The 26864-nt window shown below is 40.8% G+C and overlaps 5 protein-coding genes across 7 annotated transcripts in view; 2 read left to right on the top strand and 3 right to left on the bottom strand.

Moving 5' to 3' along the window:
* Positions 1–5144, bottom strand: part of Plc21C (Phospholipase C at 21C) — a 56199-nt gene extending 51055 nt beyond the window's left edge. The window contains exon 1 of the mRNA XM_017182920.2: positions 4660–5144. The gene's annotated coding sequence lies outside the window, so the exon portion shown is untranslated. The remainder of the gene's footprint in view (positions 1–4659) is intronic.
* Positions 5145–5495: 351 nt separating this feature from the next.
* LOC108086119 (uncharacterized) lies at positions 5496–8586 on the top strand. Of its 2 annotated transcripts, none has more exons than XM_017182967.3 (4): positions 5496–5625; positions 5687–5776; positions 5831–8241; positions 8367–8586. In XM_017182967.3, exons 3-4 carry the CDS (start codon positions 5892–5894, stop codon positions 8369–8371), a joined length of 2355 nt encoding a protein of 784 aa, XP_017038456.2. In that variant the 5' UTR covers positions 5496–5625; positions 5687–5776; positions 5831–5891; the 3' UTR covers positions 8372–8586. The 2 variants fall into 2 exon arrangements, with proteins under 2 accessions (XP_017038456.2, XP_070145256.1); XM_070289155.1 differs by having other exon boundaries at positions 5500–5625; positions 5693–5776.
* A 3381-nt stretch (positions 8587–11967) lies between these two features.
* On the bottom strand, positions 11968–17983 carry Pi3K21B (phosphatidylinositol 3-kinase regulatory subunit alpha). The gene is made up of 3 exons (XM_017182968.3): positions 17560–17983; positions 15974–16877; positions 11968–13437 (listed from the first exon to the last, which is right to left on the bottom strand). Coding segments are annotated over exons 1-3 (1569 nt in total). The 5' UTR covers positions 17561–17983; the 3' UTR covers positions 11968–12773.
* Positions 15712–25855, top strand: cutlet (chromosome transmission fidelity protein 18 homolog). Of its 2 annotated transcripts, XM_070289154.1 has the most exons (13): positions 15712–15715; positions 21109–22026; positions 22081–22657; positions 22743–22971; positions 23035–23151; positions 23426–23528; positions 23644–23783; positions 23845–24079; positions 24326–24501; positions 24585–24718; positions 24900–25129; positions 25593–25656; positions 25718–25855. In XM_070289154.1, the coding sequence occupies exons 2-13, from the start codon at positions 21142–21144 to the stop codon at positions 25816–25818; spliced, it is 2991 nt and encodes a 996-aa protein (XP_070145255.1). In that variant the 5' UTR covers positions 15712–15715; positions 21109–21141; the 3' UTR covers positions 25819–25855. The 2 variants fall into 2 exon arrangements, with proteins under 2 accessions (XP_070145255.1, XP_017038529.1); XM_017183040.2 differs by lacking the exon at positions 15712–15715 and having other exon boundaries at positions 21072–22026.
* On the bottom strand, positions 18417–20790 carry Stip1 (Stress-induced phosphoprotein 1). Its single transcript, XM_017183024.3, has 4 exons — positions 20636–20790; positions 20269–20551; positions 19089–20196; positions 18417–18954 (listed from the first exon to the last, which is right to left on the bottom strand). Exons 1-4 carry the CDS (start codon positions 20642–20644, stop codon positions 18882–18884), a joined length of 1473 nt encoding a protein of 490 aa, XP_017038513.1. The 5' UTR covers positions 20645–20790; the 3' UTR covers positions 18417–18881.
* Positions 25856–26864: the final 1009 nt, after the last annotated feature.

The raw sequence follows: 26864 nt of genomic DNA, 5'->3' as shown, positions 1-26864 counted from the left end.
TTTGGGAAAAGCGTCGTCGTTCGCGGCGAAATGTTCATGTTTTGATAAGAGGAAAGCGGCCACCCCTCCTCCCCCCTCGGCTCTTTAGGGGGAGGGCAAGTCAAGCGGGGAGTAATTTTCAAATAAACAAGCCAGTCGAGCAACAAAAGGGGAGGGAGGGAGACCAAGGCAGCCCCACGCCCCTGGCAGCCAAGAATTGATAATAGTTGCTGAATAGTTTTGGCAGAAGCCTAGCAAATGGGGTGGAGAGGGTTGGATGCACGACGTCTTTTACGTGGACATCGCCTAATCAGCATCTAAAACGGCCAGAAAATCAAATTAAAATTGCCAATCGGGGCCATGTTTGTGTGTGCCTCAATTTGAATTTGAATTTCGGCTTGTTTGCCACTGCCAATGCAGCCAAGAATTTTTATATATATTTATTTATTTTTAATGCCCTGCCATACGCCGTACGTGAGTACAGCGTCAAATTGTCCGGACTCGGAACGCGCGCATGTGCCACAAAAAAAAGAAATAATAATAGAGGAACAAAGGCAATCGAAAACAGGAAGGGACAGTAGATATAGGAAGGTGCTGACTCGTCCAATACCCTTGTTGGCCAACTGTTTACACATCGAATAACGTGATATTTAGCGAGAATTTTGGTCTTAGTCATTTTGATTTTTTGGAATATCAAAGGTTAGGTAACTCCACTGTTATGTCACAAACTTAAGTTTACTTTAATTTATCTGCAATTATTTTCTACAATTTTTAAGGAAGAACTTTAAGGTATAAAGTATATACCCCCCTTTATTTGCAGCTTTTACAGGGTACTCAAAAAATATGAAAATTAAAATTGGAAATAGGAAATCAGAGATCGGCCAAACAGTTGGAAAATGGGCCAGCGGCAAGCAGGGAAGGATGACATCCAATACGCGCGAAATATTTAGGACCTGACCCACATATTCCGCTGGTGGTAATGGTGGGTCCACTCCCTTCATCTCCTCCTCACCTCCACTCTTTTGTTTTCCCCATTTCACCATTTCCCGCTTTCCCCGCCAATGTGATTGACAAGGTGAGACAAATGTTTCTGTATCCGTGAGATACAATTCGTTGGTGGGTTGTCTCCACAAAGGCGAAAGTTGCAAGATGCTTCCCTTATCCAACCCCAAACCATCACCAACCACCCCTCATTCTCCCCACCTCCGACCCCCGTTTCTTTTGTACACTTGATTGATTGCGGCTCGGCGTCCTCAAGGTCACTCGGCGCTGGTGGACTACAAAAGATATGCAAATGGCGGTCCACCGAGACGATGGGGAGCGTGAGTCACGGGGGTCACCAAACATCCCGTTCGGGGAACCAACAGTCCGCTGGGAGCCAGCTATCCATAGAGATCGATAAGCAGCCATAAACTTGGCCAACTTATGGCAACTGGCCATATTCATTGCATATTTATTCGGCCATTAAATGCGGGAGAGCAGCCTCACATGGGATCGCGGCGCATTCCATTCCAATCCAAATCATTCGATCCCTGGTTCCCCAACTAAATAAATTTTCAAATTGTTTATTTTCTTCCAAACAAATCAGCGCACATTAAATACAGCGAGCAGAAAATTTCAAATCCAAATAAAACATTAACATCCGGTGGGAATTTTAGCTGGGACCATTGTGTGCCCACTGTGCGTGGGGGTGCTTGTTGTTGTTGTTATTGTTATTACTCGTATTATTGCCATTGTTGTTGTGGGTGGTGATGTTTTTCGTTTGCCTTTGAAGTAAAGGGAGACTTACAGGTGTTTTATCTGCCCCTTTTGTTTACAAAAGGTCACGAGTTCCCCCAGAACGAACAACAAATGTGGTAACTAAATGAAACTTTTCGGCAAGCCAAGCCACAATTCGTTTTGGCTACATCATCATAACTAATAAACGAAAACTTGGCCAGAATATAAAAGGGAATTCCCCATGCAATAACAAACTTGGCTAAGCTTATAATCTTGATTTTCCTAAATATGGTAAAAAGTTTTCTCAGCATAAAGTTCTATTTTGGATCTTTTTTTTTTCTGCAACTGGAAAATTTTAAAATTTAAAACCAAAAAGGTTTGACCTTTCGATAAATTAATTTCTTAAAGGCTAAAATCTTTGAAAATGCCTTGGTTTTATACAAACTCAATTAGCTTAATAGTTACTCTGTGGGATTTTATGTTTCTTTCTGTAGAATACATATAAATACCATTCCCCTTTAAATATTTACATCCAGAAATATTTATCAACAACAGTTTTATTGGCTTTAGAGAGTCTTCACCTTTGATGTGGAAAATCACAGGTGTTCCAGCTAACAGTCTCCATGTTTATAAAGGTCAGTGGTTTTTAGAAACCAAATAGAACTTTTTGAAAACCCCAAAACACCAAAAGTCCAACCACATTAGACTCAAACTTCATCATTATAGGGAAAGACTAGCCTGTGACTTTGTGCCCCATATCATAATGTAACCACAAAGTCCACATTTTTGCTATTCATGTTCCACTTGTTTGAACAATTTACATAAGCCCCCAAAAAAATAAAAATTTAGAAAGAAAAGACTGCCGCCGACCCTGTCATGATAATTCCCTAATAATCGAGTCTATTTATCAGTCCGTTTGCCTTGGTTGGTCTGGTGGTGTTTTGTTTTTATGCCTTCTTGGGTGGCAATTTAATAATGAAAGACAAAGCAGCCCCCAAAAAAGGAACTCAAGAAAACAATTGAAAACTGGGAATGAAGAGAAATGAACATTTTACGTGATTCCAAAATTTCAAAGAGCTAAGAGAGGCTGAGGCAGAGATTATTCTGTTGCCAAATGCAACAATTCGCACACGAAAAAGAAAACAAGGAAAAACATGATATAAAAACAAGAAGTCTTCTTCAACAAAATTCGCATTTCCCATTTGATTTATTTATAAAGCGATGATGACGTCGCCATATCGAATCGGATCGAATCGGTTATAGTCTGGGGCCCATCTCGGGTATGTCTGTCTGTGCACACGAGCGCCTCTCGAGGAAATTATACTGCGACTGCTGGGCGGCTTGCTGGAGATGGAGAAGGAATTTCCTGCGCTAAAACGTTTAATTTATTAATGAGATTTATTTATAGAGCGTTGAGCGGCGCTGAGTGGGCAGGTGAAAGGTTGTATCCGAAGGATTGATTGGGCGGAAGGGGGGGCCGTGGGCCCAAGGGCCAATAGCGCGTGGCCGAAAGAACGGGCGGAGAACTGAGAGTCTCAGTCTCTTCCAAAACACTATGACGCGTGGTTATTGTAATTAAAGTTATGTACGATATATTCTGCCACTTTTATACACTTGTATTCACCGCTCACACCCGCACCAAAACCCACACCCAAAAATTTTCTTTGGCCTTTTTAATGGCGCCTGGGTGCGGCCCACAAAAATAATTTACAACGTGTTGTTTTGCTTGCTTTTTTCTTAGCTTGTTTGGGGCGCCTTCCCTGGGCATGTGCAGGGTGTCCAGGGGGGGAGTAGGGCAATTGAAGTCGAGGAGGAGGCGGCAATGTACGGCCAGATAATGACAGAATTATGAGAGGGGAACAACAAGCATATGGCAAGCCAGGCCAAGAATTATGGCAGCAGAAATAAAGAGAGAGTTCAAGTGTCTTGGAAATAAAAACTAATTGCCTATCGATTATTATTTTTGATATTAAGCCCGAAATAGTAAAAATTAATTATTTCATTTTATGCGAAATATTTAAATTTTTAGGAAATAATCATTTGGTTTTCTTTTTATAGCTTAAAAAAATCGGTGTATTATTTTACAATCAGTTTAAAGCTAACTAATGCGGTTTAACAGGAACTTAATTACTTAATTATTTTTGTTTACTTTTAAAAAGAACAAACGTTCACTCAACATAATAATAGTAGTTTCCTAATCTTCAGTTTAAGTTTAAGCTGCAGGTATTAGTTGACATCCACTTTAACGCTGTTATGCGAATTAACTAGCACTCAACTAACTTTTTTTCTTAACTGAACATTACATTTATTGCTTACTTTTTACTTTAAAAAAAGAAAGACTTGTCTCAAGATAATCTCCAGTTTAAGCTGCAGGTATTATTTGACAACCACTTTAACTGAACCTTGACATTGAAAAATCGTCACCCACAGAAATCCACGGATTAAAAACGAGCTAATATCCAGGTTCCTTGGTAAAGTAACTTCCAAGCACTTCCAGCTGCTCTCCATGGATTATCTCATCTCCTAACCCCCGAACCCTATGCACCCGTAACCTGTTTCCTGATAAGGCGATAGCGACTTGACTTAGCACTGATTAGAGCTTAGCACAAGCCCGCCCGGAGGCAATGAGATCACTCCCACCGATCGATTAAACCTCAACCCCCGCCCCCTGCGCCTTTTGCTCACCGCCAAGAGCCACCCACCCAGGCCAGTACCCCTATCCCTCACACCATCTACTGGAGCTGGGGCCCCCGTGGAGTGAATAACTGAGATTACGGCATCCCAAAGCTCAGAACGAGAGAGAGAGCGAGAGAGATCCCGCTCACTAGTCGCTGTGTTATTCAATAATTTGTTTGCGTTCTAAAATTTTGATTCATTTGCCTGTTTGCACACACGCACACGAACGCACGGTTACGATTCGCTTATTTGTCAGGTTAATAAAATTAAACTCATTTGATTTACCTGAGCCGCCGCACACACTGAGACGGAGAGTCGGCGAGAGACAGAGAGAGCGCCAGCCAAAAGCACTCTTGCGGAGTGAGCGAGAGCGCGGGGGAGTGTTAATAATAAATGCAGAAGAAAATTGCCACACTCAAACTTTTGTTGTTGTTGTTTTTGTTGTTATTTTGTGTTTAGCCATTTACACGCTGCTGGGCGAGATTTTGCAAGCAGCAGCATCACCTGGCAAACACAATTCGCAAAGTCACACGCTGCGTTTGTTTTGGTTTTGTGTTCGCTTCTCCTGACTGCCACCCCCCGCAAACAATCACACGCACCAAACACATACAAACACGCGCGCGGCTCTAATGGGGCCTATTCCATGGCGCTGCCATTTAATTTATGCACTCACGATTGCCGCCAAGCCACCAAAAAGTTCGCGAGTTGTGTTAACAATTTAAAAAACGTTAAAAATCGCGACGGAAAAAAAACGCGACCGCCTTGCTCGAAAAAAGATTTTACCAGTGTGACCAGATATTAAAGATGCGAAAAAAGCTCGAAAATCAGCTGTGCTACTGCTGTGGCTTTGTTGACAGTTTAGCTTTTTTCTCACCAGATCTGGCGTTTTAATAGTACAACTGGATATGAAAAAGCTGAACGAATTAAGGATTGGTTTTAATTACTTTAGCTTTTTTTTTTAATATTGCTTCTACTGCAGTTTTTAATATATATTTTAAGACAGTTATATCTAGAATTTTTCGTTCTGATGAATAGTTTTTTAAATTCAGCTATTTCCCGCTTTCCTGCGGTAAAATGGGATTTTTATTTTATTCAAAGTTGGCAGCACTAATACTAAAAGCCGGCAAACAGTCTGGGAGGTCTGGTCAAAGAAAAGTGCAAAATTTCATCTTTTGCTCTTATTAAATTAAATCCTTTCCTTTGGAATATAAAGTTTGTGACTTCCTGAAACTCTCTGCACTCAGCCGTTAAGTAAGCAGATCACTGATCTCCGACGATCGACACATTGATCGAAATAAGAACGTAATCTAAGTTCTAGGGCAACGACGCAAATCCTAAAGATCACAGATCTTGAAGAAAATTAAAACTGCGGGACGAGAAGATATCCACCGACTGAAGCTAGGTTCGTTGGCCACCCGAGACTTTCCTCTAAAACTAATTTGATTTATTTTAACAGGCCTGAAAATATTTACTATATTCGGGGAATCCCCCGTTTTAAAACGCAAAATAAAAACAAAATGGCAGCACAGGCCACTAAAGGAGCCGCTTTAGCTGTCATAAAGAGAATGTTCGAGGACCCGATTCCCCGACTTCTGCCGTCCCGAACTAAAGTGTGGCAACAGATAGAGGGTGAGAGTGGCACCTATAGTCCTGAAAAGTGGGCAGATCCTTTGCTCCTGTTCAAATGGCAGCTTGGCGGGGAAGAGGATATAGCTGAAGTTATGCCGGCAACGGAAGTTAGCATTTATTCCATGCAATTTGATCAACGATATTTACAACAGTTTGCAAAGCCCGACTATTCGGCTTTCGGGAAAAGGCTGAAGGCCATGTTAGAATCGGTTAATCAATACCAATACGACGAAGAAGAGTTAGAGTACCTTACAAGCAGCGCTGCATGGTCGATGGCTAAAATTCTTTACCAATTTGAAAGACAAAGCTTTATCTATTTGAAAGACGAAGCTGCCATCGTGCGGCTTCTCCTGCTACAAATTATGCTAAGTAAGCCAACAGACTTGATGCACGCATCGTCGTTTGTTCAACAGATCGCTGTGAATATGAACGTGAAAAAGGATAGCTGCACAGGCTCCTGGAGTCCGCCACCCGAGATCTCCAACTCTTCACAGATTGGAACTAAAACGTCTACAAGTGCACTTTATGTGCTGGCAATAGACGAATTGGATACAGTAATTTTAAAGGACGAGTCTTTGCAGGATATTCATCTCTCAAGCTGTGTTTGCATTCCAGTGTGTGGTAGATGGAGTGGAAGCTCCTGGTTGATGGCGTACATTCTCAGTTTTACCAGCACGTCCTGGTGGAATTTCGCCTATACCCTGGATGTGGAGTACTCCAATGGGGTGTCAGAGGCCACGGAAGGTCTGCCAATGAAGGCGACATTCATGCCCAAAGCAGCAACAGTTTACATCCACGGCAACTACTCAAACATATGTCTAGTTGTGATCGATGCAACCCGGTCCCGATTCCCCGATGACTGGCAGTTTGAGGTATGCAAAGGCATTACTGCCTCACGGGCTGGTAACTTTGAGTTTGCGAAGAAAGCCCACGCTTATCTGGGACGTCTCTCGGATCCGGATGTAATGACCATTTCCTGTGGCGATATCTCTGTTGCTCTGCATAACATGGCTTATATATTCTCACCCACTGAGTTCAGGCAGTTGCACTTAAAGGCCAGTATCCTGGCTACCTCGCGGTTCAATGGTTTCAGCTGCTATCCCAATCCGGAGCCAACAAAAAACAGGAAACACATATTTGGTCCAGTCGCTTTCAACAACAAAGACGAAATTCTAATAGGGGATTACGTAGTTCCTGATTTGGCTAAGATGGCGGCAGAAGAACGACAAACCCGACTTCAGGTCCTTAATTTTTGGAGGTGCGATCCTTTAGGATTCCTGACCCACAACGCTGTTGATTGGCAAGGCCATTGCCCTTCAAACTACGTTTGCCAATACAGACTTTCTACCAGCACTAACGACTTGAGAATTCTCAAAGCCTGCGGAGCGTTTGCCCGAGATCCCAATTTCGGAATACCCAGGGACGTCTTGGACACAACCTTGGGATACGCCTCTCTAATGCTTGGACTTACTAACTGGTATTTGGTGGAGATGGGATGTACACTGTTCGAACACAATTACATTTCACGTTATGAGGGTTATCACAAGCATCTCGAATTTCAAGGCATTTGGGAGAAAATAACTTCTTTATTTGTGATCGATTTTGGAGTGATGAATATTAATTCATTCCTGGAGGAAAGCCTGAAAAATGTTGGTAGGATAATGAACTTCAGTCAGCCGGAGGAATCGTTGGAGGCGAACTGGACAAAGACACACTTTAGCGGTAATGTTCCTTGGTGGTTCGTTGCTGCTATCGCTGCCAAATTTGGGCAAAACTTCAAAGTAAAAGCACGCGTCGATTTAAAAAAAAATGAAATAGGATGGCGGATAAATGCAGAAAATAACGAGCAATATGAGCTAAGCCTTCTTACTGCGTCCACCAAGTACGAACAGAAAGTGTTAAGAAGTCGTGGGCCCTATTTCCCCATACTTACCATGAAATCGAATGGAAGCAATAGTTTGACCCATAACATGATCTCGTGGGACATGAATCGTCTGCTGGATGGAAAAAAGTCGCAGTTATCTAATATCTGTCACAGAGGAAACGTTGATTTCAATGGAATCGTAGAACTAAATGTCTTAATTTTGCCAAAATCAAATATGTTTGAATCCGTCTACGCTTTTGTAGCTGCCGACAACAGAATCATTGCGGATGATCCAAATTATTGGCCTCAAGTTTCAGGTCTACAATGGTTCTATATGGACAAGGATTACCTTGATTGGCTTGGAACGGTTCCAGGTGAGTTTCTTATTGTAATTAATTTTAATCTGTAAATATAGTTAGGGTTTTAGTTTTACTTGTTTGTTTTAATTTGATTTTAATTAATAATTTTATATGTATGTACAAATTCTTATTTATTTCAGAATAATTTCATGATAACGCTCTACCGTTTGGACCATGTAATAAAATGGGAATACTTCTAGGTCAGTGAAGACCTAACATTCAGTTAATACTTGCGAATTATTATTTTGCTTTACTCACTATTTTTCTTTATTAAAAACACACACAAAACTAATTGATTAAGGAAATCAATATGTGAACATTATATGAACAAATAAATGTGCATTCAATGAGAATGGAAAATGCGACTTTCTTAAAAATTCGTCTTGTGGTAGGGCAGTTAATTATTTAATTTTTTAACGCGCTCACTTGGTGCATGCAAAAGATAAGAAAATATCGGTTTGTTTGCGTGCACAGTCTTGACCTTTATCCAAAGCCCATCAGTCATTTTTTAATTGGTGGAGGTATTCAATGTGTCATTTGTTGATGGACTTCTGAACAAAGAGAGTTTAGTTTTTATTAAATATAAAATTTTGTTGTAGTTTTTCGAGAAAAAAAGTGATTTAAAAACAATTATAATGGATTTTAAAACTAATCTATGCCTGCATATGCAGGTTATCCATCAAAGATCTATGGAGTTATCCAGATATTTTTCAATGCCTCTTAAATGTTATGATTCTATTGCTTTTATTTTAGTTTTTCTAATCACAAAAAACTAAGTCAGCACTTAAGTTTTATTTTCTTATCGCTCTTTGTTAACAACAACAAAATAGCTGAATTTGCACAAAGCTTTAAGTAATTCTACGGTAAGAGAGATAAGCTATTTTTAGAAATGCAGTCCACATAGCGCAGTCCTGATGGCTCATCTTACCAACAATTCTACATGATAGCTTCTGTAATGTGTACTCCCGGCTGATATCATTGGGCTAGGAATAAAAATCTGGTTATTTGTAGATTAAACCAGCTTGAACTGCAGCTGTAGACAATTTCTCCTTTTTCCCCGTTCCAAGTCATTTTGATGAGCCACCACATTCTTAGACCCCCCTCTAGACCCCAAAAAAGTGTCTTGAGGCACGGCACTTATTACATTATTCATAATTCCAAAAATAATATAACACATACTATAACTTAATAGCATTTTTAAGATTTGAAGACACAAATCTCATTTAGTTTCTTCCAATATTATGGAAAGTGCCACTAGTGAGTTAATACCCAGAAGAATCTGAAGATTCTTTAGATTAAATTAGAGAATAAGGTGAAATATAATCCACATCATATTAACCAGGTCACTCTATTGCGATTCCCTCCAAAAATGGCCTGAATAGCGGTCACTCCTGGTATGCATGCACTCTCCTCAGTGGCCGGTCTTTCACGAGGCCCAAGCGGCGGACGCGTGATATATTCCCTGTTCTTTCTGTTTTTGGGATCGCTTTTCGCAGAGCTCAGCGGATCTGCTGCTGGCAGGGCAGTGAGGAGGAGGGTTCATTGAAAGACGAGACCCAAGCTGGGTACGAACCTGGGGAAAAGCTTCGCTTCAGCTGCAAAAAATATTTATTATTAGTGGATGAACTTCAGTCCAAATTTTGATTTTTTGTTTTTGATTTTCTTTCGATTTTTATTATTATTGTTTCTTCTCTTTTGTGTTATTTACGAACATTCTTTTTAGACACAAATACAAATACATACAATGTTTTCTTCGTTTTCGCCGACTCTTTAAAAACTACTACAAAAAGATTTGTTTGTTTTTTGTTTTTGTTTTTGTTGTGGTTGGTTGCTGTTGGCGCTTAAAGATCTACAACACATAGCTTAAGATCTACAACATATAGCATTCTAGAGCATACACATTATATAGGTATGTATGGTTAAATATCTATATATATATATATGTATATATATTCATATAAAAAAATACAACAAATTTGCAATTCGTTTCACATTTAGTTTCGTCGTCGTCGTCGTCGCCGTCGCCTTCCATTGTTTTCACATTTCCAATTCTCCTCGGCGAGGGATTGGAAACATTCACAAATATTTCCATCTAACATTTAGGTATGGCAAAAAGGTCATCATCGTCTCTACATCCAGTTAATCAATCGTAATTGATGATATCGATCAATCATATTTAGAATACATTTAATCATTAACTTCTACTTGTTTTTTTGTTTTTGTTTTGTGTTCTCATTTTTGTTTTGCTTTCTTTTTTTATGGTTTTGTGTGTTTTCTTGAAACGTTTACAAACTAAATTTAAAACTTATAAATACTACAACGTACGAGATCCACCGAAATCTCATAGAATTTAAGCAAAATGAAACACACAAGAGTTACAAGTTAAATAAATTAAATTAGGAGTTATAATTATTAAGCATACATTTTATGTTTATAGAAATCTATCTGAAAGAAGCGCCAGTGTTTGTGTGTAATCGATTCGATTTCGATTTCGACTTCGATTGGGTAGAATGCAAACAGGAAGCTCGAAGGGTTTTCTACTCGCTTAGAACATTAAGGTGGCACAAGAGAACAATGGAAATTAAACCAGATAATACCCTTTCCCAAGCGGCTTTAAGCAAAAATTTTGTTTTACATATGAAATACATTTTTTATATATGCAAATATATATTAGAAATATAAAAAAATATTTTTTATATGAAAAAATATATTTTAAATATAAAATAAATATTTTATATATGAAAATATATATTAGAAATATAAAAAAAAAATTTTATATGAAAAAATATATTTTAAATATTAGAGAAATATTTTATATATGAAAAAATATATATTTTCAATATTTAAGAAATATTTTATATATGAAAATATATATTAGAAATATACAAAAATATTGCTTTATATGAAAACATATATTTTAAATATCAAAGAAATATTTTATATGTGAAAATATATATTTTAAATATAAAATAAATATTTATATATGAAATATACACTTTAGGACCGCCATACAGGGTCGAGATTGCACAAAAACTTGTTTTTTAGTTGAATTTCCTTGGGAAAGAGTATTTACAAAAATTAACGCCTGCCAGGTGGGCATTCCTCCTATTTACGTATATATATATATAGATATATATGTTAAATATCAGTTGTGTAAAAAACAAAACAAACAAAAATAATGCCTATTGCAGCGGTTCTTTATGGGCAACGGTTTTTTTGTCTTTTTTTTCCTGTTTCTTTCCTTGTGTATAAATTAACAAATGTTAAAAATTTAATTATTACATTTTCGATTGCACTTTGTTTTTGCTTTGCTTGTTGCTGCTTTTCCGTGTGTGTGTGTGAGTTATTATACTTTTTTTCTTTGTTTCTGTGTGTCGGAAATTAAGGCTTTCTTAATAAAAAAAAATATTTTTATATATATAGAGGGTGGAAGGGAAATTACTATTTTAGCAACAATCAACTGATCACATCGAGTAAACGTACGTAAACTTCACTTAGAACTACTTCAAATCAATCATAATATAACAACAAATATTAGAGGGGGGAGCTGGGGCGGTTATCAAAACCTTAACCTGATTTCGCAAACATTTATTTTGAAATTTTTTTGCTCCTTTGTTTCGCCTTTCGAATATTTACATGAACACCACAAAATATATATATGTATATGAAGAAATGCAGAAAATTTCTTCACGACTTCCACTCTGTCACTCAATCCTTCTTTGTTTTTTTTTTTTTACCCCCTGCTCTTACCCCCCTCCCTGTTTCGACAACGCGCAGCGTGATAACAATAATAATAATTATGGGAAAGGGGGTAGGGGTTAGGGGGGAGGAAGTGTTGCAGGAGCAGGAGTTTAGATACAACAACAGATAGCTTGACTTATCAATTATCACGCCAAATGCAGTATTACAAAAAATATATATAGATATATATATATATAGTATGTGTTTATAAAATTAATCATACTTTTGTAATATTATTAAGATTATACTTTCTCAATTTGAAAAAAGGCTTCAAAACATCATGATCAGATCACCACAAAAAAGTTTACACTCGTTTACGTTTACGTTTCTTTTCTGATTCTTGACGGGGGGGATAGCCAGTTGACAGTTGAACTGCCAGCGCCATCCATCACACACAAAAAAATTGTATTCACATCAAGCATATACATATTATATAGCCCATATATATATATATGCATATATGATGATGATGACACACGGCTGCGGGCGAAATAATGGCACTGCACACAAGTGGAACACAAACTATGGTACGATTATTTTGGGTGATATCGAAACATTATTCCCTGTTTGATCTTGGCAGCTAAGCTTGGGCGAAAAGTTCTCTAAACTGACATTTAAAATGGTTAAATCACTGACTTTTGCGTGGGCCTAGGATCATGCAATAAGTGCCATTATTTTGACCACCTTCGCGGTTTATATCTAGATATATTAATATATATAGAGAGAGATAGAGAGGAGTTTTTGGGGGAGCAAGACTTAGAGAGATACGATAGCTAGCCTGAGGTTGAGGGCTCCAAGTGCTCCTCCTACTGCGAAGTACTAAAGTTCGATGGCGAAATGGAGGCCGGTGGCGTTGTATCCGTGTCCTGGCTACCAATTATCGCTCCCATTCCCATTCCAATGCCATCCACTTGGTCGTGATGATCGCGGGATCTACTCGTCGGTATCGGTGCACTGGTGCCCAGCATTGGTGGTGGCATTAGCGTCACCGCCTGTTCGCAGCATTCTAAATCCCTTTCCTCCTGCAGCTGCGCCAATATCTGTTGGGAATTCTGCTTCCAGTAGAGAAATGGCCAACGCAGCGTGGTGGCCAGCGTATCATTATGCTCCTCAAGGGAATTGTTGGCATAGTGCTCCACCAGCTTCTTTAGCGACGGATAGATGTTGTAAGGGGCAGCAAAGCCAAAACCGCTCTCCGTCTCATAAATAATGCAGTGATGGACACTGTCACCGCAGGCAATCGAGAGAGCAAAGTGACCGAGATCTCTCACACGGATCAGGAAGGTGCCAGGCGGTGCATTGCGCAAATATTCCTCGGCATCCCGGCGCTTGGCATCTTTCAGCAGCCAGAGGGATTCGTTGCTGTGCGGCTGATTTGAGGCCGTTTCGTAGTGCTGCAGCCACTTGTCGTAGCCCATCTCAAGGATCGTCTTCAGGTCGTCGTCCTTGAGGTTAAAGCCTTTCAGGCGCCTGCAAGTTGATGGAAAATATGAAGAAAAGTATTAGTTAGGGAGTTGAAATAGTCTTGAATATTTTTGATGGAAATTACATAAGGAATTTATCCAAAACACGATGATTTAAGGAGCACATTTGTGAGTGAGCTTCCTCTCAATATATTGTGATATTAAAAACATTTATATATCAAACTTTACAACATTTTTGATAAGAAATTGAGTGCAATATTTATCCTTTATTATACAAAATTTTCCTCTCTATGTGAAAGACACATATATCTATATATCTTGTAATGCAATTTCACAACTTTATCAATCTTTGAGTTAAGCCAAAACTTTTTGCAGGAGGCGTGGCGTACGTGTCTTTCTAGTTTTTAATTTAATTCCAACTTATAAACGACGCCTTATCTAATCTTTGGGAATTTGTTGAAATGTTTTAATTGAAACAATGCTCCAACATTTGTTTTAAAATAATAATTGTATAATAAGTAGTATTCCGTATAAAATCTAATTATTAAATCTTTTTACTCAGCAAAAAACTTTTTCAGTACGTGTCACTTCCGAATTGGCTAACAATTAACTTCGATCTGAGGGGGTGATCGATGATAAGTAGCTATTAAAATCGATTTGTGGTGATATCGATGCCTGATCTAACCCTGTGCAATTTCAACTGGCGACGAAACGAACCCTTGATAACTAAATGCGTCGCCGCCGTTCGGTCTACGAAAGTCCAGACCCGTAGGTTTCCGCATCACGATCGGTGTGGGCGATCGGGGCGATCAGGCGATCAGGGGGAGCTTTGCTGCTGCTGCTGCTACTGCTGCTTCATTTTATGTCCGTCCGCCGGGCTATCCAAGTGACTAAGTCTCCGCCGAGCAGCGATAAGCCCCGGCAAGGCGGTCGGCCGGTTGTGATATCATCAATCTTCGGAACGGACAGCGCAGCAAAATTTAACACCCACCGAAAGGTGGGTAGATTCACCAGGAAGCTTTATCTAATCTCTGGAGGAGGAGTCAAGTGGGATACTCCGGGCTCCGGAGACTCGCTGGTGGCTTTTATCTCACAAATGACGGCGGTGGTCTAATCTCTGTGGGTTTAGATACACAAACCTTGGGGACCAGCAAAAGGTTTGCAAAAACCAAGGCAGCCTTACAAAAGAGAGGCATATAGATACTCGAGTTCATATGTATATGTACAGGGGTAGAAGCAAAGGAAAAAAAGAATTATTAAGCACTCGGCAAACTTATAATTCCTGATAAGCGAACCTATCTTTAGCAAGGCGCTAACCTTATCTATAGGCCCCCGCCGGCTTCCTCTCTTCCCCCCCGTTCAAGTGTCACTCGCTGTGCTGTTCCACACTCTAGGTAATACCCATAGAAACCGATTCGGGAGCGCGTATAACTCATCAAAAACGATGACGTACTCCCCCCTGTGTAAGTGTCTGTTGCTAGGCAGTATTACTATATATGTCTTTATAAGCTTTTTAACCGACTGAGGTTTTGCCAAAGATTGTGGCAAACTCTGGCAGATGGAACACAAATCATAAATTAATTTAAAAACCATGTCAATGATCTGAAAGATCATGGGGGTATAGTTAAGCTTAATTTGCTAGAAAGCTATAAAAATCTAGGGTTTTATTTGTAATAAATGTTATATTCAAATTTGTAAGTAATTCTTAGATAACGTTCGCTTATTATACTCAATTAGAGTTTAGAGTCAATAAAAAAATATAAAAACTAATTCCTAACCTATAACAACATATAGAAAATAAACCTCCAAGAACCTAGCCATATCTATGTATAATTTAGAAATTCTGAATCAATTATTTCATGTTTTTTCTCCATTTTAAAAATAATATTTTATTGAGACCTTCAAATGCAAGCTCACAAATAACCGATAAAGCTTTTTATTAGATATCTTTAACCAGAAATACTCTACTTGAGTTCAAAACCCCATTAAAAACACGACCTTGATACGAAATATATATATCGATATATACTTATATTGGTTTGTAAATAAAAGGAAATAAGGTTTCAATGTGGGAGACCAATAATTCAGATAAGAAAACTAACCCATAGGAAACTTTGTACTTTTTAAATTGAAGGGTTTCGCTTATCATAACCCCCCAGCTGGGTATTATAATAGGGATTTACTAGTTCAGAAGCTAAAATCTAGATCTAGTGACTATATAATAAAGAAGAGTATTTAATTTTGTTTATAAAAGGTAACGAATTCTCTGGGAAGTTGGCTGGCCAGGCACGTAGACGCCCTGGAAGCGAGGACTACTCGGCGGGGTAAGTGAGGCAGTTGAGGCTGCCGTTAACAATGTTATGCCATTATTATCGCTATCGATGCCGAAGCTAGACAGAATGAACGATCGGTTGAGACGGCCGAGCGTGTAAAATGAGCCAGAACCGTTGGTGGTTTGTTTTTTGCTTGGCTGCAAAATGCAGTTTATCCTAGAATTCCTCTTGACCTTTACCTTTATGATCATATTTTTGATATTTTCCAGGAAAAACCCTAGATTTCTCCCTTATATTTATTGTACTCACTCAATGTATTTGTCCTTGCGCAACTGCAGCATCTGCAACTCCGGCTTGCTGGCATTGATCTGTCGCTCCAGCAGCAGCTCCTCCTTCTTCATCGTCTCCATGTAATGATTGAGGTCCTGTATCTTGGCCTGGAGCACCTCGAGCAGATTGAGCAGACGCTGCTTGTTTTCCATCAGACTGCGTCGAGTGTTGACATTATTGCTGCAGGTCGAGGCTGATGGAACACCACCAGCTCCCTCGGCGCCGCCGACTCCCTCTGGCGTCTCTGGGGCTTGGGTATCCACTGGCGTTTTCATATAGGATTCGTTAAGCTTTATCTGATTACGGAATATCTTCTCCGCATTCCCGAACACACTCTGGTGCAGCTTCTTCTCCTGCAGCTCCTCACGAATGGCATTGAAGGAGTTTCGCTTCTGTTCGAGATTCTGCTCGGCCACCTGCAAGTGCTGGCAGGTGCGAATGAAGTCATTGCTCAGCAAACTGAGATCGCCGTGCGGTTGCGAATCCTCGTCGTCGCAGATCCGCACTATGGGATTGCTCAGCGTGATGTCCAGCGACTTGTTGTACATGCTCAGTGAGTTCTCCTTGTAGTAGTTTATCATCTCCACCACCGATGGGAAGAGTTTGGTCTCAATGAAACCGTACTTTCGATCCATGTGACAGATTTTGATTAGCTTCTCGCTGCCGTCCTTCATCAGGGTAAGCGTGTACTCCCCCTTTTTGGAGAGAGCATCGCGGACCAGGAAGCTACCATCGGGTTTGCCGTGCAGTATGGTCTTGGCCGTCTCCCGAGAGATGCGGCCCCAGTACCATGGCGCCAGGCGTAGCTCCTCCTCGTTGGGATCGACCAGCGATCCGGGCGCCTGGGGCCGCATCGTCGAGTAGTGCAGCGGTGAGGATTGCACTAAGGAGGGAGAAGAAGAGAGATTAAAGAGGTTATTGTGGGATTTATAAAAAGTTTCAAGGAATATGTTTAGAATGTCCCTTCAATAGCTGGCGTTTGGCTTGATTTATGAGTTTTAGAGAAGGTAACAACTATATTAAAACCTGAATAATAAATAGAGACTTAAATAAAGTGAAAACTGGTGAAATCGCTCCCATAAAAAGAAGTATCCCTAAAATATAAACAATTCCAAATTCTCTTAGTCTTCAATTCAAGCCTTTATAAACTCCTTAAAACAATTTTAGGACGCTCTCAAAATCCCTTAATTAATATCAAATTTAAGCTAGAAAGCAAAAGGAAACAGCTGTTCCGAGCTGTTGTGGAGGAGAACCTTCCCCAAGAAATCGATGCCTCATTATTTTAGGGCCTAATTGCTTCCCAATCCGTTAATAGATATTGGCCACATATTGCTCCAACAACAACTGTAACCACTACTACAGCAGCAGCGGCAGCAACAACGCTCCACAGCAGCAGCATGTAATAATCGTTGGCGTCCCGGCTCTCTCTCTTGCTTGCGCCCCCGACTCCCCCACTCGCAACCCTCTTGCTCGCGCTCTGGGCTCTTTGCGGGCCTGTTGCCAAGCGCCCCCGAAACGCCGAAACGCAGAAAAGGCAGAGAAATACAAAAAAAGAAAAAACTCACTTTTGTTGGCTCTTTTGGGGGACTGCAGTGGGACGAAATTCCTGGGATGCGGTGACAGAAGCTGGACACACAAAAAACAGACGATTTTTTTTGACGATTTTACTCGCTCGTCTCGATTCGCGTGTGTTAATTTCACGCTATAGCTGCGGCTATAGCGCACATCTTTCTATGCGATTTGACTGAGCACACATTCACAAGCACACGGACACACGGACACGGCAACCACACGGGTTAAAAAAATGATTGGCTTTAGGTACGGGCTCGCGTGCTTTTTACACTTTTTCACGGATCTCTGGTGGAGCGGGGTCAAAACATTTTCGTACGGCAGTTTTGGACGACAAAAAAGGATATAGATCACAAATATCTCAGCACATTTCCATTTTCTCGGTAGAGCTGCAAAGACAACGATGTTGCTATCGGTGCCGTGCTATCGATAATGCGATAATCGATTGTGGGTCGTGCCGCAGTTTCCACGGCATGGTCAGAGGCTAGTGACCCGTTTCCACTAGAACTGCATTTTTCAACTTTTTGCTTTTAGGATAAATTTTAAATTGTAGGTTAATTTTAAATTAATTGCGGAAATATATAAACAAAATTTGATTCCATAAATATTTATATGTGAAAATATACGATTGGGAAAAACCCTATTGCTAGTCAGGGTATTCCCTTGACGAATTACTGAAAATATCGGACAAGTATCGCGATAGTAAGCCGATATTTTAAGCCTTTTGTATGAAAACAGCTGTTTTCGGCTGAAAATAACGACTTATATCGCTATTTATCGCCGATATTTTCAGTAATTCAGGCATTAGGGAATACAGAGAGCGTTTTTCAGAAATAAATGAAAACCCACAAGCTTGTACCATTCTGACTCTTTTATTTTACATTCAAAAACTTATTTTAGAGCTAAGCTACAGCATAGTTATTGTAGTAAGAAAATAAGGACCTTGACGTTTGGAGCCTACTCCATTCATCCGCGTAAATCAACTAGGCAGACATTTATCAATGATTTTGTTACTTTCCTTTTAGTTATATCCTTGTTTTGTTGTTGTTTATTCTTTAGTTATTTGTTGTTATCGTCCTTCTGCTTTTTGGGCGTTGCGATCTCTAAGGTAATTATGTTTATAGCATTAAATGTTGTGGCCCGTCTCTTAGAAAACGATATTTTAGTTGTTAACCAGCTTGTGGAGGTGCCTTTAAATTGTGTATAATGCTTGTTATTTGGGCTTTTTTTTGTCTCCAGCATTTTTTATCAATATGGTTGGGTGTGTTGTGTGAGTTAGTATGTGTGGGGTGTGTGAGTGTGAGGAAGGTGGAGGTGCCTAGTGTATCTGAATGATGCCCGATTCCAGTAGCTTCATTATCTTGTCGGCGATGGCTGGATTCTGCAAGTGTCTGCAAAACAAAATTAAAATTGTTAATTAAATTAATTTCTTAGGGGTATAAAAAGAGTATTGTCTTCCTGATAAAAATGCAAATTAAATTCGACATTGAAAACGAAAGTTCTAGAACATTCCAGAAGTACTTACTCTTTCACTGCATTGGGATCATTCTGCATCTGCTCCAGGATCATGCGCATGGCCGGGTCCTTGAGGATCTGCTGAATCTCGGGATCGGACATGGCGTTCTTCAGCACCTCCTGGGGATTCCGCTGGAAGTTCATCGAGCACTGGCGATAGCCCTCGACGGCCTCCGCATTGTTGGGATCGAGCTCAAGGGCCTTCTGGTAGGCCGACTGGGCCTTGGAGGTCTGCTGCATGCCCTGCAGGATCTTTCCCTTGCGAATGTAGCCCTTGATGAACTTATCGTCCAGCTTGATGCACGTCTCGCAGTCCTTCAGTCCCAGATCAAAGGCGGCCAGCTTGGTGTAGCAGGCGGCGCGATTGCTGTACAATTTGGGATCATCGGGATTGCGCTTGATAGCCTCGGAATAGTGCTTCACAGCGGTGCTATAGTCGCCCTTCTTGAAGAAATGGTTGCCCTGCTCCTTCTCCTCCTCGGCCTTCTCCGGATTGATATAGGCCTTGCGTTCCTCCTCCTTGATCTTGGCCTCAACCTCGCTCAGCGAGGTCTTGATCTCAGGGGTACGGTGCTCGGACATGGCCTTCTCGTAGTAGATCTTCGCCTGCTTGTAGTTCTCCAGCTTGCGATAGGTGTTGCCGATTCGGGCAAAAGACTTGGCTATCAGCTTAAAGTCAGAGCGAGTCTCGCGGCCCACTTCGATGCCCTTCTCGCACTGTTTGATGCACTCCTCGTACTCCTTGCGCTCAAAGTGAACGGCGGCAATGTTGTTGTAGAATGTTATGTCCGTGGGATCCTGGGCGATGGCAGCGTGATAGTGCTGGAGGGCCGTTTCGAACTCCTTCTTTTTGTACGCCGCATTGCCCAGCTCCTTCTCCTTCTTGGCCAAGTACTTTTTCTTCTCCTCCTCCGTCATATCCTCCACACGCGGCTCCGCCGGTTTGGCCGGCTCAGCGGGCTTCGAGGGTGGCGGCGATGGAGCACGCCGGGTGCGCGTCTGCTGGGGATCAATGTCCATGGGAATATCGCCCTGCGACTGCATGTAGCTCAGCACCGAGGCAGTTATATCCTGCCGACCCTGCAGCAGTATGGCGTTCTGGGGATCGTACTTGAGACCTGCGAAACAAGGCCCAAAGTGAGGTTAGGTCGCGGTGATTCATGGCTCAACGGGGGGAGTCGTTGTCTTACCCTCGTTGTAGGCCTCGAAGGCCTTCATGAAATCCTGCAGGCCAGCGGCAGCAGCTCCCTTGCGCGAGTAACCCTTCGGCCAGGTGGGATTCAGCTGGATCGTCTTCTCCGCATCCTCCAGCGCCGCCTGGAACTTGCCGGCCTTGGCGTAGGCCGCCGAACGGTTGCTGTACAGCACATGATTCTGGCCATCCAGAGCGATGGCCTCTGTGTAAGCCGCCACCGCCTCATCGAACTTCTCGGCGTTCAGCGCCTGGTTGCCCTTCTCCTTGAGTTCGTTCACCTGCAGCAAGCCGCAAGGGTTAAGAATTTTCGCACGTTGTCCCTTTGTTGCGCTTGACCCTGCGTCGCCGGGCACACCACTCACCTTGTCCATGTCTGCTGGCAGAGCGGCTATCTGGCTGTTGTTCAGCGCTAGTTTCTAATTAATTCCCTGAAACACGCTGCGACCTGAGCAATGTGAAAATGTTAAAAAAAATGCCGACTTTTCTAGAAGCAATTGTTGGAAAAAAAACATCGAGCGAAATGTGGCAGATTTTGGCTCACACGCCTGCTGGTCACACTGGTATGGCAGCTGGTTACACTTAGGTTATCGAAAAGTAATGAAAGGATTTAAATAAACAAAAACTTAAGCATTAATGTTAAAAATTAGTTTCCAAGTTCTTATTCGAAGCCGTCTTGCTCTCTCAGTAAGAATTTATAAATGTAAATATTATTTTATTTAGTACATCGATAGCAGTATATCGATAGTTTCAAACGTTGGCAACCCTGCCGAACATCTGTGTTTTCCCTTTTGGCGGGAGTTTTGCACTTTGCGAAATTTTGTTTACAATTGTATAGATTTTCTGCCGGAGATCCCAAGGATTCCCCGCGATGGATCAGTATCCCGACGAGAACGAAGAGTTCGAGCTGCAGTACCAAGACGAGTTGGAGCTGCTGGACGATTTGCCGCAGGAGTTTGACCCCTACGATGGTCCGAGCACCTCCAAGCAGGCAGCGGAGAAACAGAAGGAAAACCGTGCTCCCGTGGGTCTAAAAGATGCCGCCAACTTCTCACTGGGCTCGCCGCAACTCTCGCAAATTACCTTTGGAGCAAGTCAGTTGGACTCTGTGGACGATGGCGGTGGCATCAGCGGTGGTGGTGGCCACGTCAATCGACGTCTTTTTGGCACACCAAAAGGCCCGCCGGCGGGCCGTGGCTGCTCCACACCCTTCCAGCGTATGCCGGCCATACAGGAGCTGGAATCCACCCAGCTGACCAGCAGAGGATTCGACCAGGAGCCGCTGCTCAATGCCGCCGCCAAACAGCTTCAGGATGTGGGCCTCAAGAATGCCAATAAGCGGCGCCTGGAACGTGATCTCTTTGGGGACATTGATGATCTCTTTCACGAATCCTACGAGGATCCCATGGTGAAGAAGGCCCGAACGGAGGAGCAAAGGGACAACGAGGCCATTGACAAGATTCTGGAATTGCGACGAAAAATGCGCGAAACCAGCAAAACCCTAAGAAAGGATGAGGCTAGTCGGTTGCAGGCCTTGCATGACTTTAAGATGCGTAACCTCTCCTATGAGATACCCAATTGGCCATTTTTGGCCGTTCAAAGGAGCGATCTGGAGCGCATCTATGTGAGATTCCATTCGGAGGAGTACGAGCAACGGCAACTGGACTTGCTTAGTGTGAGGGGAGGCTCAACGGCAGTGGTGGAGAGTTTACTGGGTGAATCGAAGGAGAAGATATGGCAGGAGGCCAGAGAAATGGTGAGTCAGTAGAAAAAGTCTTGAGAGACTTTAAACCATCTCTATTCCCATTAGGTTCGCCTGCGCTCAGCTGAAGATACCCTCTCCGATCCAGATATAACCCTGGTAACTACTCATCCAGAGACTGGACGCCTTTGGGTGGACAAGTACAAGCCCAGGAAGTACATTGATCTCTTGTCCGATGAAATGACCAATCGGAGTCTGCTCTACTGGCTGAAGATGTGGGACAAGGTGGTCTTTGGCAAGGCCTTTCACAGCAAGCAAGAACAGGAAAAGACTGAAGGAGCCACTGCAGGAGCAGCAGCTAATAACCAGCTAAATAGCTTCAATAAGCGCACTGGGAAATTCGAATCGAATGGAGGCTGGCGACAAAGGAAATCCCGTCAAGCTTTGAATACAAATGTGGATGCCCTGGGTAGACCCATGCAAAAGGTGGCCCTGCTTTGTGGTCCACCTGGCCTGGGTAAGACCACATTGGCCCACACCATTGCCCGGCATGCGGGCTATAATGTGCGCGAGATCAATGCCTCGGACGATCGCAGTACGGAGGCCTTCAAGCTGGCCTTGGAGAATGGCACGCAGATGTCGTCGGTGTTGAATCAGGATAAGAGGCCCAATTGCATTATTTTGGGTAAGTAAAATAGAAAGATTAATAACTTATTTTGTAATTATATTTATATTTCTTTATTTTAATAACATTTCTTTATTTATTTTAGATGAAATCGATGGTGCCCCGCGTCAATCCATTGAATATCTTGTCAAATTTGTCAACGATGGCATTTTCAGCAAGGTAAAGGCCAAGGGCGGCAAGGCCGAGCACAATGTCCTAAGGCGTCCCATCATTTGCATTTGCAATGATGTCTACGATCCTGCCCTGCGTCCTCTGAGACAAGTGGCCTTTGTGGTTAGCTTTCCGCCCATTGATGCTGCCCGTTTGGCGGAGAGGTATAAATATTAATTATTTATATAAAATAAACATATTAAATATTAATAAATTATAATTTACAGATTGGTTAAGATTGCCCAAAGGGAGCAGTTGAAAACGGATTTTGGTTCATTGATTGCCTTGGCGGAGAAATCGGGAAACGATGTCAGAAGCTGTATTTCCTCCATGCAGTTTTTTAAGTAATTATTACATTTAATTAATTCATTTTACAATTATTTTTATTTTAATTAATTTTATTTAAATTCAATTAATTCATTTTATTTGAATTTAATTTATTAATTAATTATTTTTTTAATTTAATTAATTAATTAATTATTTTTTAAATTTAGTTTACTAATTAATTATTTTTTAAATTTAATTTATTAATTATTTATTTTTTAAGTTTAATTTATTAATTAATTATTTTTTAAATTTAATTAATTAATTAATTAATTTTTTACATTTTTGCAAAAGTGCCCAAAAGCATAGCCTCACTTTACAGGATGTGCTTAATAATAACTTGGGACAAAAGGATCGTCATCAGGGTCTCTTCGAGGTTTGGGATGCCATTTTCCGGGTAGGTCTTTTACTTGACTTCATTTATAATCTTGTTTTAAATTTTATATTGTTATTTATTTATTTTATTTAATTTATTATTTTGATTTTCTAAATTTCTCTTATTTTTTGTACAGATAAAACGCCCTCGAAAAACCCTACAAACAGGTGGCCAAAATGCCGATGAGCCTGTTCAGGTCACAATGACCAACATGTCGGTGACAACGCGAGTGCGCAATGTTTTGGATGTGGTACACTCCAGTGGGGATTACGAGAGGTAATAAACTTTAGTTACCCAAAGTTAATCTATTAATAACATCTAAAATCCCCTCGTGCAGACTCACCCAAGGCGTTTATGAGAACTATTTGCAGCAAAAGATGCCAGATCCAAATTTTACAGGCGTGTGCGAGGCTCTCCAATGGTTCTGCTTCACGGATACAGTGCAACATCAGATTGGGCGACAACAGAACTACAGTGTGTATCCCTATCTGCAGTATGGCTTTGTCGTTTGGCATTTGCTTTTCGCAACTTTGGCCTGGCCAAAAATTGCATTTCCCACGCGTGGCTTTGAGGTGAGTTTGGTAGAGAAAACGCCATTTCTTTTCATCGCCCTGTCGAGGCCTTCCTTTGAGGGCAACTCATGACTTATGCAGGGCGTCATTAGCTGGGGCAAACATGCCCATGCCCCGTGCATAATCAACAGAATCAAGCCATGTAATTACTTGTCCATTATGTGCCTCAAATGCAATCACAAGATTAATGAGACTCCTGCATAGATTCCGCCAGTGTTTACCCTCTGCCTGCCTTCCTCCTTTCAGTTCCAACAGAAGAGCACCAACCAAAGGAATATCTTTCAGGCCATGCGCAAAGGTGTCACCACCTCGGCGCTTGGTGTGGGTCAGGGCAGGGTCCTGCTGCTCGATACGGTGCCGTTGCTCAAGAGGATTCTATCGCCGCAATTGCGCTCGGTGGCCGTGCAGTTGTTGTCGCCAAAGTAAGGCTTATTTGATATATATATTTTTTAAAGTTATTTTTCGATGATTTTTAATTTTTTTTCTTAATTTTCTTATTTTTCAGGGAGCAACAAGACCTGCGGCACACCATCGAGGTAATGGTTGATCTCGGCCTGACATTTGTTCAGGTAAAAAATATTGAAGGTCATTATGTGTTTCAAACGGAGCCGGACTTGGATGCACTTAGTGCATATCCCAGTGAGTTATATAATTTTAATTTATTTCTCCCATTCATTATAAATTATTAAAATAATAAAATAATGTAAAATTTAATTTAAAAATCCTGAAAAAATAATTTCAAAATTATTTGTATCAGTATTTCCAAATATTAAAATATTTATTAAAAAACAAAATATTTTAAATTTGTTTCTCCCCTCAGGCTTTCCAGGTCTCACGCTTCCCTACTTCAGTCGCCAGCTGATAGCTCGCGAAGTGGACTTGGAGCGGATACGACGGGCGGCCCCCAAAGGCGGAGACCCTTCCACTGCAGCGCCTGCTGCCAAGAAGAAACCAACAGCCGGCGCTCAGCTGCCCAATCATTTGCAGACATTGAAGCCGAAACCCATTTCATCGGCGGCTAATATGCGCAGTGCAGCGCCCAAGCAGCAGGTGAGCCTTGATGCAGCCACAAAGGAAATGCCAGGATTTGCATGCCTTGCATTTACTTAGCAGAGCAATTTATGTGCAAATTTTGTTGGTAACTTGAAAAAATTCCACTCAGCAAATAATGCGCATATGCTCATCCCCTAAAAGAAATTACATTCCTTTTTCGCGTTGTCCTTTTTTTGCGTTGCCCAAATCCTGGAAAAGCTAATAACCCATAAGGGGATTCCCGCGCTTCGGTATTGTCATTGGGGTCGTTATGTCCGGGGATCAACGCAAACGAACATTTATGGCTTATCTTAAGCGAAAGCGAAGGCAAACTTTATTGCTGGCCATTTGGCCAAGTATTTATTTTCTTTTCCACCTGTTTTTACCTATTAAAGTGCATTTATTTTCTTAATTTAATATTATCTAAAGGTTTTTTAGCTTACATTTATTTTTTAATGATTTTTTATTGGTTTCTTTTCAGCTTACCAAAGACTTTTTTGGTCGAGTTACTCACAAATCAGCTTCTACAACTCATAAAGATGAAGGTAAACCTTTTAAATAAATTGTTATATTTTCAATTTTTATATAATTTTGTTTATTTTTAAGGAAAAACGGATGCCATAGTGAAGAGCCCCATTTGGTATCGCTATAAGGAGGGCTTCAATAATGCCGTTCGCAAGGATGTGCACCTACACGAGTTGCTTTAGAATTAACTAGCTACCTTAGATCCTTAATTTTATTTATTAAAATGGATAATTAAAAGTAAAACTCTAAAAAAGAAAGGTTTTTTTAATGGTTTAAATGGTGCTTTCTTTGTTGAAAGACTCTTTAAAATAAATTTAAGAAGTTCAGGGTTTATAAATTGCTTAGTTTATATTATTTTAATTTTTTAAAAAGGTTTAAAAACCTAAAAAAGCTATAAACATTTTCGGTAAAGTAGCTAGACAAATATTTTATTAAAAAAATATACATTAAACAGTAACAAGAAAGGAAGCTAACTTCGGCACACCAAAGTTTGTATACCCTTGCAGATATTATTTCATTACATTCTACCTATATTATTATGTTTACAGTTTGACAGTTACAGTTTTGCATTCCCAGCTTTACATTTTCTCTACATCTACCGATCGGTTTGTATGGCAGCTATATGATATAGTTGTCCGATTTTTATGAAATTTATACCAAAATTCTAGAATAATAAAATAAGCTTATATCCCGGAGTAGATGAAAAAACGTTGAAAAACATCGAAGTTATAGTTTTTTTCCTATTAATTTCCCGATCGTTCCTATGGCAGCTATAAGATATAGTCGTCCGATTTTCATGAAATTTTTATCGAAATTCTGAAATAATATATAATGGCCATATCTAAAAAATTGTGCAAAAATATTGAAAAACAGCCAAGTTATAATTTTTTTTCTAAAAATTTATCGAACATTTGTATGGCAGCTATATGATAAAGTCGTCCGATCCGGCCCGTTCCGACATATATAGCAGTGAGAGTATATAGAAGAAGGTTTCATTTAGATAGCTTTAAAACTGAGGGACTAGTTTGCGTAGAAACGGACAGGTGGACAGACGGACAGACGGACAGACGGACAGACGGACATGGCTAGATCGACTCGGCTGTTGATGCTGATCAAGAATATATATACTTTATAGGGTCGGAAAGGTCTCCTTCAATGCGTTGCAAACTTCTGACTGAAATTATAATACCCTGCAAGGGTATAAAAAGTATTCAACAAAGCTACAAAG

This window comes from Drosophila kikkawai, chromosome 2L (assembly GCF_030179895.1).
Source record: "Drosophila kikkawai strain 14028-0561.14 chromosome 2L, DkikHiC1v2, whole genome shotgun sequence".
Taxonomy (NCBI): Eukaryota; Metazoa; Arthropoda; class Insecta; order Diptera; family Drosophilidae; genus Drosophila; species Drosophila kikkawai.
The sequence above is the reverse complement of the archived record's forward strand: the minus strand, read 5'-3'. Positions and strand labels throughout refer to the sequence as shown.

What these genes read in the sequence shown, in the direction of transcription:
- LOC108086119 (XM_017182967.3), top strand. Translation starts at nt 5,892, where the DNA reads ATGGCAGCACAGGCCACTAAAGGAGCCGCTTTAGCTGTCATAAAGAGA.
- Pi3K21B (XM_017182968.3), bottom strand. An exon ending in CGCAAGGACAAATACATTGA is followed by an intron (nt 13,438 to 15,973) that starts GTGAGTACAATA and finishes ATCAACTTGCAG; the next exon opens with GCGCCTGAAAGGCTTTAACC.
- Stip1 (XM_017183024.3), bottom strand. An exon ending in CTTCGAGGCCTACAACGAGG is followed by an intron (nt 20,197 to 20,268) that starts GTAAGACAACGA and finishes CTTGTTTCGCAG; the next exon opens with GTCTCAAGTACGATCCCCAG. An exon ending in GATCCCAATGCAGTGAAAGA is followed by an intron (nt 18,955 to 19,088) that starts GTAAGTACTTCT and finishes TTTGTTTTGCAG; the next exon opens with ACACTTGCAGAATCCAGCCA.
- cutlet (XM_070289154.1), top strand. Translation starts at nt 21,142, where the DNA reads ATGGATCAGTATCCCGACGAGAACGAAGAGTTCGAGCTGCAGTACCAA. An exon ending in TTTGGGATGCCATTTTCCGG is followed by an intron (nt 23,529 to 23,643) that starts GTAGGTCTTTTA and finishes TTTTTTGTACAG; the next exon opens with ATAAAACGCCCTCGAAAAAC. An exon ending in TCCAGTGGGGATTACGAGAG is followed by an intron (nt 23,784 to 23,844) that starts GTAATAAACTTT and finishes CCCCTCGTGCAG; the next exon opens with ACTCACCCAAGGCGTTTATG.